Source organism: Hypanus sabinus, chromosome 22 (genome assembly GCF_030144855.1).
Source record: "Hypanus sabinus isolate sHypSab1 chromosome 22, sHypSab1.hap1, whole genome shotgun sequence".
NCBI classification, from domain to species: domain Eukaryota; kingdom Metazoa; phylum Chordata; class Chondrichthyes; order Myliobatiformes; family Dasyatidae; genus Hypanus; species Hypanus sabinus.
Genome location: NC_082727.1, coordinates 30,303,009 through 30,320,035, shown reverse-complemented (window position 1 = coordinate 30,320,035; position 17,027 = coordinate 30,303,009). Strand labels below are relative to the sequence as shown.

Below are 17,027 nucleotides of genomic sequence, written 5' to 3'. Positions count from 1 at the left end.
ATTTTTCACTGAACTTGCCAATGCATCGTGGATCCCATGTGACTTAAGCTTCTGAGTCAGCCAACCCTGAGAGACTTGGTTGGATGCACCAGAGTACAAGAAATGTAACAGGACAGTGTGATCACATTGACAAATTCTCAACTTGTTTCAAGTTTATTATGTATTTATGTAGCTATTTTGTCTTGGTTAAATCAGACAGCAAGAGGCTTTTAGTAATTTTCCCTATTTCCCCTTCCCTCTTTTTTTCATTCCCCACTCCGGCTTCTTTCTTATCTCTTCTCATCTCCTCACTTGTCTCTCCTGCTTTTTCCCACTACCCCTGTGTTATCAGGTTCTTTCTTCTCCAGCTCCTTTAACCTTTTCTACCTATTACCTCCCAGCTTCACTTCATCACCCTTCCCCAACCCACCTGACTTTACCTATCACCTAGCTTGTCCTCCTTGTCCTCCCTCCCCCCACACCTCCTTATTCTGGCTTCTTCTCCCATCCCTTCCAGTTATGATAAGTTTGGATGGAAAAACTTGATAAGATATTTTATTACACCCTCTCAGAAATCCCATTATGATAGTAACCTCCCTGTTTGCTGGAGAAGTTGTGGAAATCAAAATACAAACCATTATCATATTTTCTGAGAATGCCCTGTTATCAAATACTTTTGGAGGGGCATACACAATGCCCTACAAGACATCATTAAATGTGAAATACCCTTAGAAAGTAAGACCATATATTTTGGATATATACCTCAAGAATGGTTGAAAAGGGATAAATATTTAATGAATATACTGTTGGTGGCTGGTAAAAAGCCTCTCACTAGGAAATGGTTATCACAGGAGAGCCCAACCTTAAATGCATGGATGGAAATTACAATGGACATTTACAAAGTGGAGAAGATAACAGCATCTGTTAATCATAAGTTGGAACAATTTGATTCATACTGGGAAAATTGGTTTAACTACATAACACCTCATAGGCCTGATTTTATCCTCACAAATCAATGAATCTGTTGTAAAAAAAAATCATTCTGGCCTACATGTACATAGTTTTTACCTTTCGCTTGTTCTTTCTTTCCTCTCTTTTCTATAAGTGTATACCTCAGATAAATATTATGTGGAGATTTGTGGCAAATATGAATACATGATATATATATATGTACAATATCTGAAATACATCTTATGGAAATGTTTGTTTGATGATGATCTTCAATTAAAAAAATTACAAAAAAAATGAAGGGCTTGTCCTAAAACATTGCTTATTTATTCATTGCCATAGATGCTGCCTGACCTGCTGAGTTCCTCCAGCATTTTGTATGTGTTGAGAGTTTTTTGGGATCATCTGGTGGGCCAGTGAGTACATGGCTTTGGGTCTGGGTCAGGAATTATATGGGCTGTGTAAGGTGAATACTCAGATTTAGCAGGATGCAGGTAGGGTTGGTGAATTGGGGGTACACTGGATGTTGGCTTGCAGAGCAGGGTGTATCCAGGTTGGGGTGAGGATTGTTAGACGGTAAAACATTAGAGCACTGTACAGGCCTTTCAGCCCATGATGTTCTGGCGACCTTTTAACTTAACCCTTCCCTCCTACATAGCCCTCTATTTTTCTATCATCCATGTGCCTATCTAAGAATTTCTTAAATGCCTGTAATGTTTCTGCCTCTACCACCATCCCTGGCCCGCAGTTCCGAGCACCCTCTAGGTTTGTCCATCATCGATGAAGACCTCGACACCATTAGTACTTACGAGGTCGAGTTGCCAGCTCGACGCTCAACCCAGCACAGATGGAAAGCATGCATGGGGGCAGGCTGGATTCAAACTCGGGCCCTCTCACCCTGAAGTCCAGTGCTGATGCCTCTACATCACCAGCCGGCTGTAGGGTGATAATGATGATGGTGTCGTGACCAGCGCTTGATTTGGATTTAAGTGGGAGAGAGTTGCACGGTGACAGCCTCACTCTCTCTTCCCAATTCCCATCTGGATCCAGTGGCAAGACAAGAGTCGAGATGTCTGGAGATGGGACTAGGTGTAGTGGATGACCAGGACATCTTCTGTGTCTTGACGTGCTCTACACGTTTCACAACGCTCGCAGAGGCTGCCTTCTTGACCATTGGACCTTCCATTGGTCTCGTCCGCTCAATCCACTGGAGTCTGTCTCCACGTGCTGGGGATAGACATCTCCCTATCTCACCGAGGGTTTGAGACCCGTCAGCTACCCTCACCTGGTTTAGCCGGCTTGTCAAAGCCATTGCCCAGGGTGTGGCCGGTGTCGCATGCAAACAGCTACGGGGAGCCACAGGTGAGGGTTGAGTGCCAGGTGGGGACCAAAGGTGGACAAACTGCCCTGAAAAGGATGCGACATGTTCCCCCATCAGAGGTGCTACCCCTCCCTGACACCCCAAACACCCACAACTCTGTGAGAGAGAGAAAAAAAACCCTCTGACATCCTCCTGTAGTTTCCTTTGTTACGAACCCCGTAACTGGGTCACTTAGCAGCAAAGATAGAGCGGTCTGTTGAAGTCTGATGGTACTATTTTAACAGTATTTATTGATAAAAATACACAAAATAATATCAATGCAAACATACAGATAAAATACGTCATCAATACTAAATCTAAATGCGCGGGTATAATAATAAACAATAAGAAATAGCTCTATCGTTGTCTAGGGGATAACGTATTATCCAATGGAAATATAAAAGTCACTGTTCGTTCATTCAAGCTGCAGCATTTTGGTTTGAGAGAGAGAGACGGGTTAAACTTGCCCAGGTCTTTTATGATGTCAACCCTTCGAGAGTCGTTGGGAGTTGGTTTCCCCGTTGTTAGCTAAAAACTGTTCTTCTGTGGTAAAAGCCACCGGTTCCGGGGCAAATGAAACCGAACGCACGTGGCCTCCTCCCATCGGCTTCCGCTATTACGGAATCGCTAGCGTTTCTTCTGGTGCGTCTGAGGGGCTGTTCCCACAGACCCTCTTTTATCCTGACCCACAGGGTCTCAGATGTCATTCAGGTTGGGGGTGATGCAATCCCTCCCTCAACCAGCCCACTTTGCCTGAGGGCTTCCACATAGCACAGTATTGTAATACACAAGTCCGTCTCCAAGAGACAATGGCTGTTTCCTGTAGCTTTTATATCGCCGGGGAGGGGTCAAGACATTCCAAACGTCTCTCTCTCATTTCCTGGGTCTCCTGACCCAAATCAATAGCGATCCTGCGATTCTCACAAAGGAAGGGGCTACCCCGCACCCTTCGGCCCCTCAGAGCTGTGGTACATTCATAACACCTTCAAACACATTGCATTTATGTCCCTCATATTTGTCACTTCTGCCTTGGGGAAAAAGTCTCTGGCTGTCCATTCAACCTATGCCTCTTGTCATCCTGTACACCTGTATCAAGTTGCCTCTCATCCTGCTTTGCTCCAGAGGGAAAAACCCCAGCTCACTCAAGCTATCCTTAGATATTCTTGTGTACCAATTGGGAAAGTGGGCTGGAAATGCATGGGGAGGATGGAATTACCTGGCTGGTAGACTAATACATAATGTGCAAATTGGACTGTGAATCTACAGGGGGAGCAGTAATCTTTGAGCATTCTGGTTTTCATAGAAATTACCATTTCATTGCAGTACACTTGAACAGGACACCTGTTCAATTTATAGATTGAAACTGCATAAAAATTAAAATCGGGTTAAATATCTGCAGCATTCCTGATTATATCTTTGATTGGAATTTATTACAACATATGTTTGACCCTGAGCATTTATTTTACAGCTGCTGCGGAAGGAAAAGGAAAAAGTGGGGAAGACTTCTTCCAGAAGGTACGGTGCCATGGTTCAATCCTTCAACAGTCAATGTTTAGTAGTGGTAATAGTGCTGACTATGAGTAGTTTATCTGTGAATATGGATGGGTGGCTGAGTCATATGCTCAGTACTGTTTAGAATTTAATGAGATCTAAAGTGATACTAGCTACTAGATCTGACCCTAGCATCACTTTATGTAAATACATTCAGTCACTCAGTCTGTGTACTGTGTGTGTCTGTACAGTGTGTCTCTCTCTCTCACTCACTCACTCACACACACACACACTCCTACATTGTATTTTATAGGGTTATTTTTATATTTATTGTTTCTTTCTTTGTCTTCTTTTTATGCTGTATCAGATCCCAAGTAACAATTATTTCATTCTCCTACACTAGTGTACTGAAGAATGACGATAAAAAATCTTGAATCTATATATGCGGCTAAAGGACAGTGTAAAAGTATTTCTTTCCATGCATATTTTGAACATTCTGTATCATATCAGTCATGAAGCTGTCAGTGATTAGCTTAATCTTCTCTATTGGGATAGCCAAATGAATAGACTATTTACCCGTCTTCAATATTCCAATTGCAGGAAGTAATGTTGACTCATATTTACACACGTTGACTTCTATCAGCAGTCCTGGGCACTTCCCGTGCTTTCTCAAGGTCTACGTCCAGTCATTTCTCAGTTTGTTAATTATGAAGTGTGTTGTCACAGAATGATATTTGGATTTAATTTCCTATGCATTGCTCAGAGAGCTGTGGTAGGTGGAAAATGGAGTCCTGCTTCTCGTATAAATTTGGCTGCCTGTGAAATTCAGTCACAGATGGTTTAAAGATTTAGAGATGTATATGTACTGTAGCTGAAATTTATTTCTGGAATTTATTACTTTTTAAAAAATGTGTAAGTATGCGCACAAATGAATAAGTGTGCAAACCATTGTGGGAGGGAAGATTTCTCAGAGCAGTAATTGTATTCATAGAACATAGTTCATAGACATCTGCAGCATGTTTCAGGTCCTTTGGCCCACAATACTTCATCGACCATGTAGCCTACTCTAGAACTGCCTAGAATTGCCCACACAGAACTTCAGTCATGGAACGCGCTGACAACTTGCTGACCTGGGGGTGGGATGGGAGAGGGTTGATCAGCCCTTGTCCTTGCTGGTCTCCCGGCCTGACATATGAATGTGGAGTGGAGGCGTCCGACTCTAGCCTGTCCCTAATTCTCCCTCATTCTTGTCCCTAAACCCTAACTCCCCTCTCTGTCCCCAAACCTATCATTATGAAACTTTAAAAAAAAAACTAAGTCTTAGCCACAATCTTGATTGAGACCATAGCTCGGCACCATTTTGACTGGAAGAACCTGATTTTTAAATTACAGTGATTATATTTGATAACACCAGGGTTGAATGTTGCTACTTGGAATATACATTTAATTTCAGTGGAAGCGGTGAATCAGTTGGATTTCTGTTTTTTAAAAAACTCAATTGGTTCATTCATGTACCTTGGAGAAGGAAGTTTGCTGTCCTCACCCAGTCTAGACCATATCCATTATTAAAGTTAACTGCTCCCAGGAGAGGCCAACAAAGCATTCATCTTGGGAAGAACTAAAAAGTGAAACTGGCAACAACAATGCAAATAAAGCATAAAATTTTAAGCATTAGATTTGGTACTTGTTTCTTATCCCCCACTCTTTTGAATATCATTAGTGGCTCAGTGTTTGTACTACTTGACTCCTAAAGTAGTCGTTTCGAGACTGCTCCAGAGACCTGAGGTTATAACCTAAGCCAGGCATGGGCAAACTACGGCCCGGGGGCCATATGCGGCCCGTTAAACTTTCTAATCCGGCCCGCAGAACTTGATGGAATTATATTAATAAACCTTGTTAACGTTTTTTCCCCGCAATTCTGGCGTTTTCCCAATAGATGACGCACTCTATATACATTGACCTTTGTTGAGGTGCAGCGTATTACTCCACATTTGCGCTTTACTCTTTGTTCGGCTCGACCTATTTGTGTGCTTAGGCGTTCAGCGTCATGAACGTCAACAAAGCCAGCCACAGATCCAAGTTAACTGACCAACACCTCAGATCCATCCTGAGAATCGCCACAACAAAACTAAATCCAGACTTTGATGCGCTGGCTAAAAAGGGAGACCAACAACACTGTTCCCACTGAAATTAAAAATAAGTTTCTTCGTTGTGTTATGTAAAAAAATGCATTTGAAAATATTTTTTTCAATAAGCCTTACATGTTACATGTCATTTCTGTTAAGTGATGGACATGAGTAGTGCGCAGTTGCACGTACGTTCTCAAAATAAAAAATGCGCTCCAGATCAAATAACGCGCTCCGCATACTGGCGCGCTGTCACTGTTCTGTCCTTGTGCTGGTCGTTGTTGAGTTTTGGCACAGGGGACAATTGAATAAGAAGGAGCAGGACAAGTAGACCTGCATCTCCTACTGTTTTTGAAATAAAGACAGTCAGGAGGAGAGTGATGATGATAATATCTTGAAGGATAACAGAATTTTCAGTGCTTTAAAATAATAACTGTTACTATTAAAAAAAAGCTGTATTTTATTCATTTAATTTTCAGTGTTTTAAAAGTCATTTCAATAAATAGCTAAATACCATGGGACTTCAAAGACAGATATTTTGTTGTAATGCATTTGTTCATTTTCAATTGAAATTAAAGCACATGTTTTCTACATATCCCATGATATTTTATTTTCTCTTATGAGGTGTATTACCAAAACATTCCGTCCATCTGCTCCTGGTCCGGTCCCCCTGTCAAATTTTAGAATCCTCTGTGGCCCACAAGTCAAAAAGTTTGCCCACCCCTGACCTAAGCTGAAACCCCTGTTCAATATTGATGGAGCACATATTTCATTGTTTATGATGATGATTATAAGTTGAGACATTCAGCTGAAGCCTGTTTGTTTTTCTGAAGTGGGCATGACTGGTCATAAGCAGTGTTTAAAAGGATTAAAAAATCTCGAGTCCAAATATCCTATTGCGTAACTGTGCTTATGCTGCGCCAAATGCAATTCTCCCCTTGCTTGTTAAATAAAATCATGTAGCCAGCTAAAGAGAATCTCTTTAGCAGGGTTCTTTTTTAAAGGACAATATTCTGGATTTTGCCAACAAAATCCCAAATTCACTGGATGGCTCATGACTAGCTTTGAGAATGCTTGGCAGAAATTTATCTCAGTTAAGAAAGAAGGACATCAGGAGGGAAAAGAACCATGGTTAACCAAGGAGGTCAAGATTAGGTCAAAGGGCAGTGCGTACAAAATGGCAAGGGCTAGTGGTAGACTATAACACTGGGAATTTTACAAGAAACCAGTAACAAGAGACTGAAGACTTAGTAAGACGAGGGGAAATCGATCATGAGAGATAACTAGCAAGTCTTATCAAAACAAACAGCAAAGGTTCAGTGGATATATAAACATGGAAGAGGTTAGCTTAGGGAGCAAGACTAGGAAATTAATAGCAAGATATAAGGAACTGGCATAAGTTAAATTAGAACTCTTGTGTTAAAGAACTTGGAGCTAAATTCTCTGGTGTTTAGAAGAATGAGGGGTGAACTTTTTGAAACCTAATGTGCACAACACGTTAGATGTCACTATGCTTCCACTGGTGGGAGAATCTAGAGCAAGGGGATGTAGCTATAAGATGATGTGGTCATTTCAGACAGTGGTATATAGGAGCTTTTTCTGTCAGGCAGTGAATCTCTGGATGTCCCTTCTCTGGAGGGCTGTGGAGGCTGAATCATAGGGTATAGGGAGGGTGTAGATAAACCCTCAAAAGATCAGGGAATTGAGGGCTGCAGGAAACTGGCACATGAGAAGAAATGAGGTCTGGGGCAGGTCAGCCATGACTGTATAGAGTGGGGGGGGCAGCTTTAAGGGGTCAAATGGCCCACTTCTGCTCCTTTTCCCTGTGTTCCTGAATACTTCCCTTGCCATGTCTGTGGAGGTCAAGATTGGTTATATTTGAAGCAGAGATTGATAAGTTCTTGATTCGTAAGGGCATCAAAGGTTCTGTGGAGAAGGCAGTAGAATGGGGTTGAGAGGGATAATGTCACCAATGGAATGAAGGAACAGACTCGATGGGCCTAAAGGCCTAATTCTGCTCCTCTGTATTATCACAACACAAGAAAGTCTGCAGATGCTGGAAATCCAAAGCAGCACACAAACACTATGCTGGAGGAAATCAACAGGTCAGGGAGCATCTATGGAAAAGAGTAAACAGTCGACGTTAAGGACCAAGACCCTTCCTAGGACTGAGAAGGAAGGGGGATGGGGAAGAGGCTAGCTGGAAGGTGAAGCCATGTGGGTGGGGAAGGTCAAGAGCTGGAGAAGAAAGAAGTTGATGGAAGAGGAGAGTGGACAATGGCTGCACGATGCAGAGTAAAGTGTAACAGCTACAGAGTAAGTGCAGTGCAGGAAAATGTTGAGTGCAAGATCATAACAAGGTTGATTGTGAAGTCAGAAGTACAAAGACGATTCCTTCTTGCACTTAGTCCTCATCTTAAACCCATTCTGTCTAGTTTTCGACATCTCAGTTCTGGGATAAGGTTTCTCATTATCCACCCTAAATATGCTGTCTCATAATTTTGTATACCTCTGTTGGTCCCCTTTGGCCACCTCAGCTTTGGGGAAAGCAAACCCAGCCTATCTAGTCCCTCATATCAACCATCTGATAATTGGCTTTACCAAATACAGCTGAGTTGGCTGATTGCACTGAAGTCATCTTGTCACCTTCTCAACTGTAAGTATTGTATTTCAGCAATTTTCAATCTTGTGGATGAAATTAACCTATGCCCAGCTCTTGTCTTAAAAATTATTTCCAACTTCCATGAGACTTCCTCATTTCTGTCCTACATCTCCTCTTCAACCCTTCCGAGTGGAGTTAGGATGTTATGACTGGAATTTTCACCATTAATCTAACAGGGACTCTGACACATGCTCAGCAGTAGAGAGCAGTGCTGTTGGTGTGACTGTGGGCCACGTTGGGGATAGATGTCAATGTGGTTTTATATATAAGCATTGAATTTCAATAATGGTATTAATATCACCTCAATATCTGTAATGTCTAAACAAGGAATGAGGAGATGGCTTTATAATCTTTACTGTAGTCATCTGTGTATGATAGGGCGTTACCTGAAGGTTACATATGGACAAACTAATGGCCTTCTAGAGGCCAAAGATGATGACTTGTCCTGAGGTTAGAGGAGTGTGTGTGTGTGTGTGTGTGTGTAAAAGGAACAGGGCTTGTTTTCCTGTTGTTATTTCGTTGCCTATATTCTGTTCTGTGTTGTCCTGAGTATTGTGGGCATGTTATGTTGGCACCAGAATGCCTACCAACACTTGGCTGCCCCCAACACAGCCTTGGATATGTTGATTGCTGATGCACTGCATGTTTTGATGTACACGTGATAAATGATCTTGAATCGTGAATCCTGCTCTGGATGTACTTGCAGACAACATTGGGAATAGATGAATTTTCAGACTTCTCGACACCTTTGCTCAGCTTTTACTTGTTGCGGTGGAGGTTGGCTCTCGCACTCATTTCTTCAGTGTAGTCATTTTCCATTTGCTTTGGCTCAGGCCATCAGCTTTGGTTTGGACTGATTTCCTGTTCATACACTGCAGTAAAATGCTTTGTGTGTGGCATTAAGTCATGTGCTACATGAGAAGAATCAAGTATGTGAAACAGAAAACCTTGCCCCATATTCACGAAGCAGTGAATACCAGAACGTGTTGGCTAGCATACAGTTGCTGTCATAGGAGTGAGTGCTTCACAGAATATTAGTCAAAGTTGAGTTTATTGTCATGTGTACAAGTGCATGTATCAACAGGTGCAATGAAAACCTTACTTGCAGCAACATCATAGAGACATATGTACAACATTCACAAGAAAACATACTTTCTGCAAAAGTCATAATTGAAATTATCCTGACTAGTTGCATGGTGGTCTGGAATGTCAATTTAAATATGCAGAAACACAAGAAAGCTGCAGAGAGTTGTGGACTCTGCCCAGTACATCCCCACTATTAGCTGTAGTATCCATATGTGGCACTGCTTCAGGAAGGCAGCACCTATCCCCACTGTCTTGCCATGCCACCTTCTTGCAGTTACTGTTGGGCAAGGGGTAACTGTAGCCGGAAGCTCCACACCATCAGGCTCGAAACCAGTTGCTTGTCTTCAGATATTCGGTTCTTGAAGCAATTCACACACCTTTCTCACAAAAGTTTAGCAACACTGGGACAACTTTGCATCAGCATGAGCTTCTTGTTCTGAGAAGGCCGTGCTGATGCAAAGTTTTCATAGTGTTGCTAAACTGTAGTGATAAAGGTGTGTGGGGCATTAGTGAACTTGAATGTTTTTGTAACAATCCATAGTTTCACCAATGCCAAGAACAGTTTATTAAAAATTCCACTTTTACACGTTTCTTAAATTTGAATTCCCTTACTGCCAAAATGTTACTTAACCTCATCTCTTGACTTCTGACTGATACATAAACTTAACCAATACACTTCTCATTGGAGACAGCTTTCTATAACGTGGAGAAATGCCTTTGTTTCATGAATAGAGGGATGGAGCTATATTAAAACTTCAAAAATCTTTATATTCTTTAGAGGTATTATGTTCAGCTTTGGGCTTCACAATTGAGACAGGATGTCAGAGTACTGGAGAACGGAGCTTTTACTGAAGTGTTAGTTGAGATGCGAGACTTGAGAGACTCAAACTGGATTACAAGTGGATATGGTTTCACCTTGCCCCTTGATGTTGGGTTTGGAGCTTTTATGGAAGTGCATCTTCAGAAGGTCATTGGGATCTTTTTGTAAAGTTTAAACCTAATCAAAGCATTGTAAAGGACTTAATGTATTCAAGTTGCTCCTAGCTGCCATGTTATCCACATTTTGATGTGGTACCACGTTGTCCAGCTGCACCCTTGTATATTGTTCTGGGCTGGATGGTTTAGAACTGGCATGAGACCGGCAGCTAATTCAGAAAGACTGTGCAGAGTCTGTTTTCGTGCCTGAGTTTATTTGTAATGAACTTGGTAATCATTTCTGAATGACTTGGAATGATTTGGACATTTTTGAATGTTTTGGAGCTAGCGACTCTGCATTACTTTGCGTGTCAGTTTTCATCAGTTTATAGTCTTGGAAAATATTACATTAGTGGAACATTAAAATGCTGCGGAGCTCTTAAATTTTTTATATAATATGTGTAATAACTGTATTTGATTATAGCCATTGACAGTTCTAATGCATTAATTGAGGCCTTGGTGAGTAATTTGTAATTATTTGCTTCTGAGCTGCATTCCATCGTGTTAATTTTCAGTGTTGGAGATTTGTACTTTCAATCTATGAATAAAGCTGATATTATGTATTTATGTTTATTGTGTTTTTTATGCTTATTGTGTTCTTTTTTTAATGCTGCATCACGTCTGGAGTACCAATCATTTCATTCTCCTTTACACTCATGAAATGAAGAATGACAATAAACAATCTTAAATCTTGAAGTATTTTTTACCTCCTTGTTAGTTTAAGAAGATTGACATGAATCTAACAGGTTTCCCTGTTTAAAATTTCTTAAAAATGTGGATCAGGTAGTGTCTGTGGAGAGGGAACCAGGGTCATTATTCCAGTTTGATGACCCTTCGTCGGAGTGGTGATGCAGGGCCTTGTTTATTCCTATAGCAGATGTTCTCTAAAATTGGCACCAGTAAATTGGCCACTGCAATGGTGAGATTCAGAAATATTCCCCTCCCAGAGAGAGTCTCTGCAAATGGGTGAATGGCGTCACAAAAAGCAGATCTGGCGACTCCGATGGGGGCTTACACACACATTGTTCAAAAGTTGTGTTGCCTGGCCCTCCCCTCTGCTTCCTCACGCATCGTGACTCTGGTGGCGCGGTAAATGGTGAGTGTTGCCCGGAAGCCCTGCCGTCTGAGACAGAACTCAGCGAAAGGAGAAAGGAAGCAAGTGCAAACTGTGAAAGGGCATGAGTGAAGCCCAGAATGCCCTGGTGAATGAGAACAAGTTACTGTTTACAGACTGGGGAGGGAGAGAGAGAGATTGATTGATTCAAGGTGCGAGGGGAAGAAGGACAAGGGTAGAAAACTACAGCCAATATCAAAACCATGGTCTCTTCTCACTACTACCATAGGGCAGGTGGTACAGAATATCACTAGGTTTAGGAGCAGTTATTGCCCTACAACCATAACGCTCGTGAACCAGTGTGGATAACTTCACTCACCAGAAGACTGATCTGACTCCATGACCTGTAGTCTTACTTTCAAGGAGTCTATAACTCAGTATTATTTATTTGCCTTTTTATAGTTATTATTTGCATGATTAATCCTCTTTTGTACAGTCTTTATCAAGTATAGTTTTTCATAAATTCTATTGTAATGTTTCCTGTAAATGTCTGCATGAAAATGAATGTCAAGGTAGTACTTGGTGACATATATGTACTTTGATGACAAATTTACTTTGAACTTTGGAAATACAGGATGGCAGAAAAGCTAAACTCTTTGCCCAGGGGTCAGGTGGGCTGGGAAAGAGACAGAGTTGGAGGTTGGGGCAGGAGTCCATGGTTGAAGGTCAGTGGTACTGAAGGTCGAGTCTGCAGGCGGTGAGGAGATCAGTGCAGAAACAGAAATAATATGTGTTTTTTAAAGATGTGAGGTAGTAGTCACAGGTTCAGTGTCCATTTAGGAGTCAAAAGGCAGAAGAGAAGAAGCTGTGCCTGAATCACTGAATGTATGGCTTCAAGCTTCTGTACCTCATTCCCGACGGTAACAATGAAAGGAGGGCGTGTCCTGTGTGATGAAGGAGGTTGCCTTTCTGAGGCACACCTCCTTGAAGCTGTCTTGGATGCTACGGAGGCTAGTTCCCAAGATAGAGCTGACTAATTTTGCAGCTTTCTGTAGCTTCTTTCGGTCCTGTGCAGTAGCCCCCACCCCCATACCAGACAGTGATGCAGCCTGTCAGAATACACTCCACGGTACATCTATAGCAGTTTTCGAGTGTTTTAGGTGACAAAACAAATCTCTTCAAGCTCCTAATGAATTAGAGCCACAGTCTTGCCTTCTTTATAGCTGCATCAATATGTTGGGTCCAGAGAGATCTTGGTACCCAGGAACTTGAAATTGCTCACTCTGTCCACTTCTGATCCCTCTGAGGATTGGTTCGTAGACCTTTGTCCTACCCTTTCTGAAGTCCACAATCAGCTGTTTTGTCTTACTGACATTGAGTGTAAGATTGTTGCTGCGACACCACTCAACTAGCTGGTACGTCTCACTCCTGTTTGCCCTCTCATCACCATCTGAGATTCTGCCAACAATGGTTGTATCATCAGCAAATTTACAGATGGCTTTTCAGCTATACCTGGTCACTCAGTCATGGATACAGAGAGAGTAGAGCAGTAGGCTAAGCAAAACCACCCCCCCCCCCCAACCCCGAGATGCCCCACTGCTGATGGTCACCAATATTATAGTGCATCAACAAGACTTTAATAATATATTAAAGTAGTATGATTCAATAATATTATAACTTTCTACATGAAGTAAAAAAAAGATGTACAGCTATTTGGCACTTTATCTGCCCTGGTAGTCATGCTGTTGACATATTCTAGTACAGTCCCAACTGTTTTCAAGGAGAATTTTGTGGCAAGAGCAGGTATTTACGAGCAGAGTGTTGACTTTACTGTGTACAGACTAGTACGTCTTTCATTCAGAAAGGTTCGGAAGCACTTGCAGATGGTATGCACTGCAGCCACACTTTGATTGGGTGATGAATATAATTTATGTGGGCTGCTTTGACTGCAGTTGTGTTTCTTTCACATTGTTTACCCTCCGTTCATAGAGCTAAGTAGTCAGAATTCCATTGTCTTCTCGCCTTGTACTTTTTGGAAGCCAGGAATTAAGTTGTGAATCAGGGTAAGACTGGATCTTGGGAGAAAGTGCTAAATAACAGTTTATATCAGTAACAAAATCCCCACATTTCATTTTCTTAAAAACTGACAATTTAATCGGATTTAGTTGCTTCAAGTGCAAAGGGCTCTACAGCTATCTGCTTCTGGTAAACTGGCTTTACATTTCAGTCATTTCCACTAACCTGGATACCTTTGCTCAACACTAATTCTACGACGACTTCATTTCCAGTCCTGATGAAGGGTCTCAGCTCAAACCATCAAACATTTTACCCTTCTACCCTTTTCCAAAGATGGCAGGCCTGCTGAGTTCCTGCTGAGTTGTGTGCATTGCTTTGGATTTCCAGCCTCTGCAAACTTTCTTGTGTTTGTGACACTACAACCGACAGACCCACTTTCAAGAACTCTTTGCAACTTATGTTCTCAGTATTTACGTTTGTACAATTTATTTTCTTTTGCAAGTTGATTGTTTTTGAGTCTTTATCTGTAGAAGTATAGTTTTATATAAAATTCTGTTTATTTCCTTTTTCCTGTAAATGCCTGTAAGAAACTGAATCTCAAGGTAGCATACGGTAACATATTTATTTTGATAATAAATTTACTTTGAACCCTTGAAATGTGGGGAAAGTTCATTCTACCGGTGTTGGACAGGAGCTGGGAGAGGGGGGTGGGTAGGGGGAGTACAGTAGATCTGGAGCTGCCTATTGGGTAAGTCCACATTTGAGTTGTTTAAAGGCTAGCTGGTCATAATTTAAGGAACTCTGGATGATGATAAATGCTGCAAGTGTAATCAAAAAGTAAAAGCAAGCATGTGTACAGTTTAATAATGTGAAATTGGATTAGGCCTTCCAGGAGTATAAAAGAAGCAGGAGAGAACTTAAACAGGCTATGAGGAGGGTTATACGAGGCTGTGAAATGTTCTTGGTGAGTAGAATTAAAAATAATTCCCAGGCATTTTATGTATGTACTAAAAGTGAGTTTGCTTCAGGGGAGAGTAGGCCCACACAAATGCTATGGAGGGGATTCATACCTGGATCTAGAGGAAATGAATGTAACACCCTGAGAAAGGTGTCACTGCTAATGTAATGGTCTTTCTATAGAACGGCGGTCACCAACCTTTTTTGCACCGCGGACTGGTTTAATATTGACAATATTCTTGCAGACCTGCCGACGTGGGGGGGGTGGTGGTGGGATGCAGGTGTTAATCACGACCGGAATATAGGTGATAAGTCAACTATAAGTCACTTATAAGTGGCTAGTACACTCAATTTCATTTCTAAAAGGGTTTGTCTAACGAATTTAATATTAAACACACTGTGCATATTTTCCTTGCATGAATATAGTGATATTCACTTATAAGTCAATAGCATCATAACATTTTAAGTAACGTTTGGATATTAAACACACAGCGCATAATTTCCTTGTATGAACATATAAAGTTATTGCAACACACCAGTGAGAGGACAAAGTAAGGGCTGAAGGTCCCCGTGCCGGGGTCGCGGCAGTCACAGTCCGGAGAGAGCGACCGAGCGAGCGAGGAGTGCGACAGGGTGCGTGCCTGCCCCCCCTTGTAGGTGGGTAGGATCTATTGGCCGACAAAAGTTTGTCTCGAGGGATGACTTTCAGTAGATTGCAGCGAGGCAGCTGCTCTGCTACTTACGAAACCCTGAGCCCGAATTAGGTCGTCTGGGAATATTTTAGCACTGGGCTCCCCATGAACATTCGGTGTACTAAACAGGTTTAGAGGCGGTGCCCACCTGTCCGCGCTCCAGGCCAGTAGCAACAGCACTCCTCGCAGGCCAGTTACCTGAGACCAACCAGTGATCCCTGGCGCTAGGGTATCACTGCATTTAGGCGACTGAAGACCTCGCGTGTGTAATGACCTCTCGTGCGTTCAAATTCAACAGTGTTGGGAATGAGGAAAGGTGCAGCTGACTCATACCGTTTCATATCGCCAAATCATATCGTTTACTTGCAACCCGGTAGCACATGCTTTGCGGCCCGGTGGTTGGGGACCATTGCTATAGAAGCAGTGTTTGGGTTATGGTTAGAGATAATGGTTGCTTTGCAATGTGAGCTGTCCAATGAAGGGAGTGTGTTTTTGTGCTGCGTGCCTGACACTGGTGTGATGTGGGTCTTTTGTTCGGTGGGAGACGGAGAGAGAAAATGCCAGAGAGGAGAGGTCGCAGGAGCAGACTTGGAGTGGGGCTGGGAGTCAGTAAGCCTGGGGAGATCGATGGAGGATCAGCAAAGGGGAAACCGTGAGCTCCAACTTGTGCACATTAGACTTTCATTAAAGTGGCCCCTTTACTTTTTGCTTTTTCTTTACTAACCCTTTAGTCAAATTAAGAATTATAAAGCTAAATGGTTTAATTGTATATGGTGTATTGTCTTTTATCTCGTGGTACTGATTTGTAGCAGGGTAACAATCACGCAGCATCCACCCAAACGGGGTTTTGGGTGAGCTCACACCTCAATCTCACACGTTTGGGGGGGGGGGGGGGGAGAGATTGTCTTCTCTAGACTTATGCGGCCAACGGAACCCGAGGGTTACCTGGGCAAGGTAATAAATGAGTCCTTTGCATTGATATTCACTGAGGATGATGTGGCAGAGAATGAGATCAGTGAGGGCTGCATTAATATTCTAGGGTGCATCAATATTAAAAAGCAGAAGGCATTGGGTCTCTTAAAAAATATTAACATGGACAAGTCTTCAGGGACTGATGGGATCTATCCCAGGTTATTGAGAAAGGCAAGAGAGGAGATTGCAGGGGTATTGACAGATACCTATGTGTCCATTTTAGACCCAGGCAAGGTCCCAGAGGACCGGAGACTATCTAATGTTGTTCTTCTACTTAAGAAGGACAATAGATTCAAAGCAGAAAGTTAAGGGCTAATGGGCCTTACATCAGTTGTATGGAGGTTTTTGGAGAAGATTTCTAGGAACAGGATCTACTCTCCTCTGGAAAATGATACACTTAGGAGGGATAGTCAGCATGGGTTTGTGTAATGAGGCAAGACTAAGTTTTATGGGCTTCTGTAGATGCGCAGTGGAGATTATCCTAGCTGTATGCAGCCTGGTGTGAAGACACCAATGCTCAGGAACAGAAAAGTCTACAGAAAGTGGTGGAATCCATCACAGGCAGTGCTTTCCCCACCATTAAACACATCTTTAAGGAGCGCTGCCACAAGAAAGCAGTGTCCATCATCAAGGACCCCCCACCATTCAGACCATGCTCTCTTCTTGCTACTAACATGGTACAGGTAAGAGGTACAGGAGCCTTGGGTCC

The 17,027-nt window shown here is 42.3% G+C and overlaps 1 protein-coding gene across 2 annotated transcripts in view; it reads left to right on the top strand.

The window, feature by feature from the left end:
• Nucleotides 1-17,027, top strand: part of LOC132379484 (protein bicaudal C homolog 1-like) — a 341,806-nt gene that overhangs the window by 101,108 nt on the left and 223,671 nt on the right. For both annotated transcript variants that reach the window (XM_059947423.1, XM_059947424.1), the window contains exon 2: nucleotides 3,756-3,802. In XM_059947423.1, coding sequence (XP_059803406.1) covers nucleotides 3,756-3,802 — 47 coding nt within the window. The remainder of the gene's footprint in view (nucleotides 1-3,755; nucleotides 3,803-17,027) is intronic.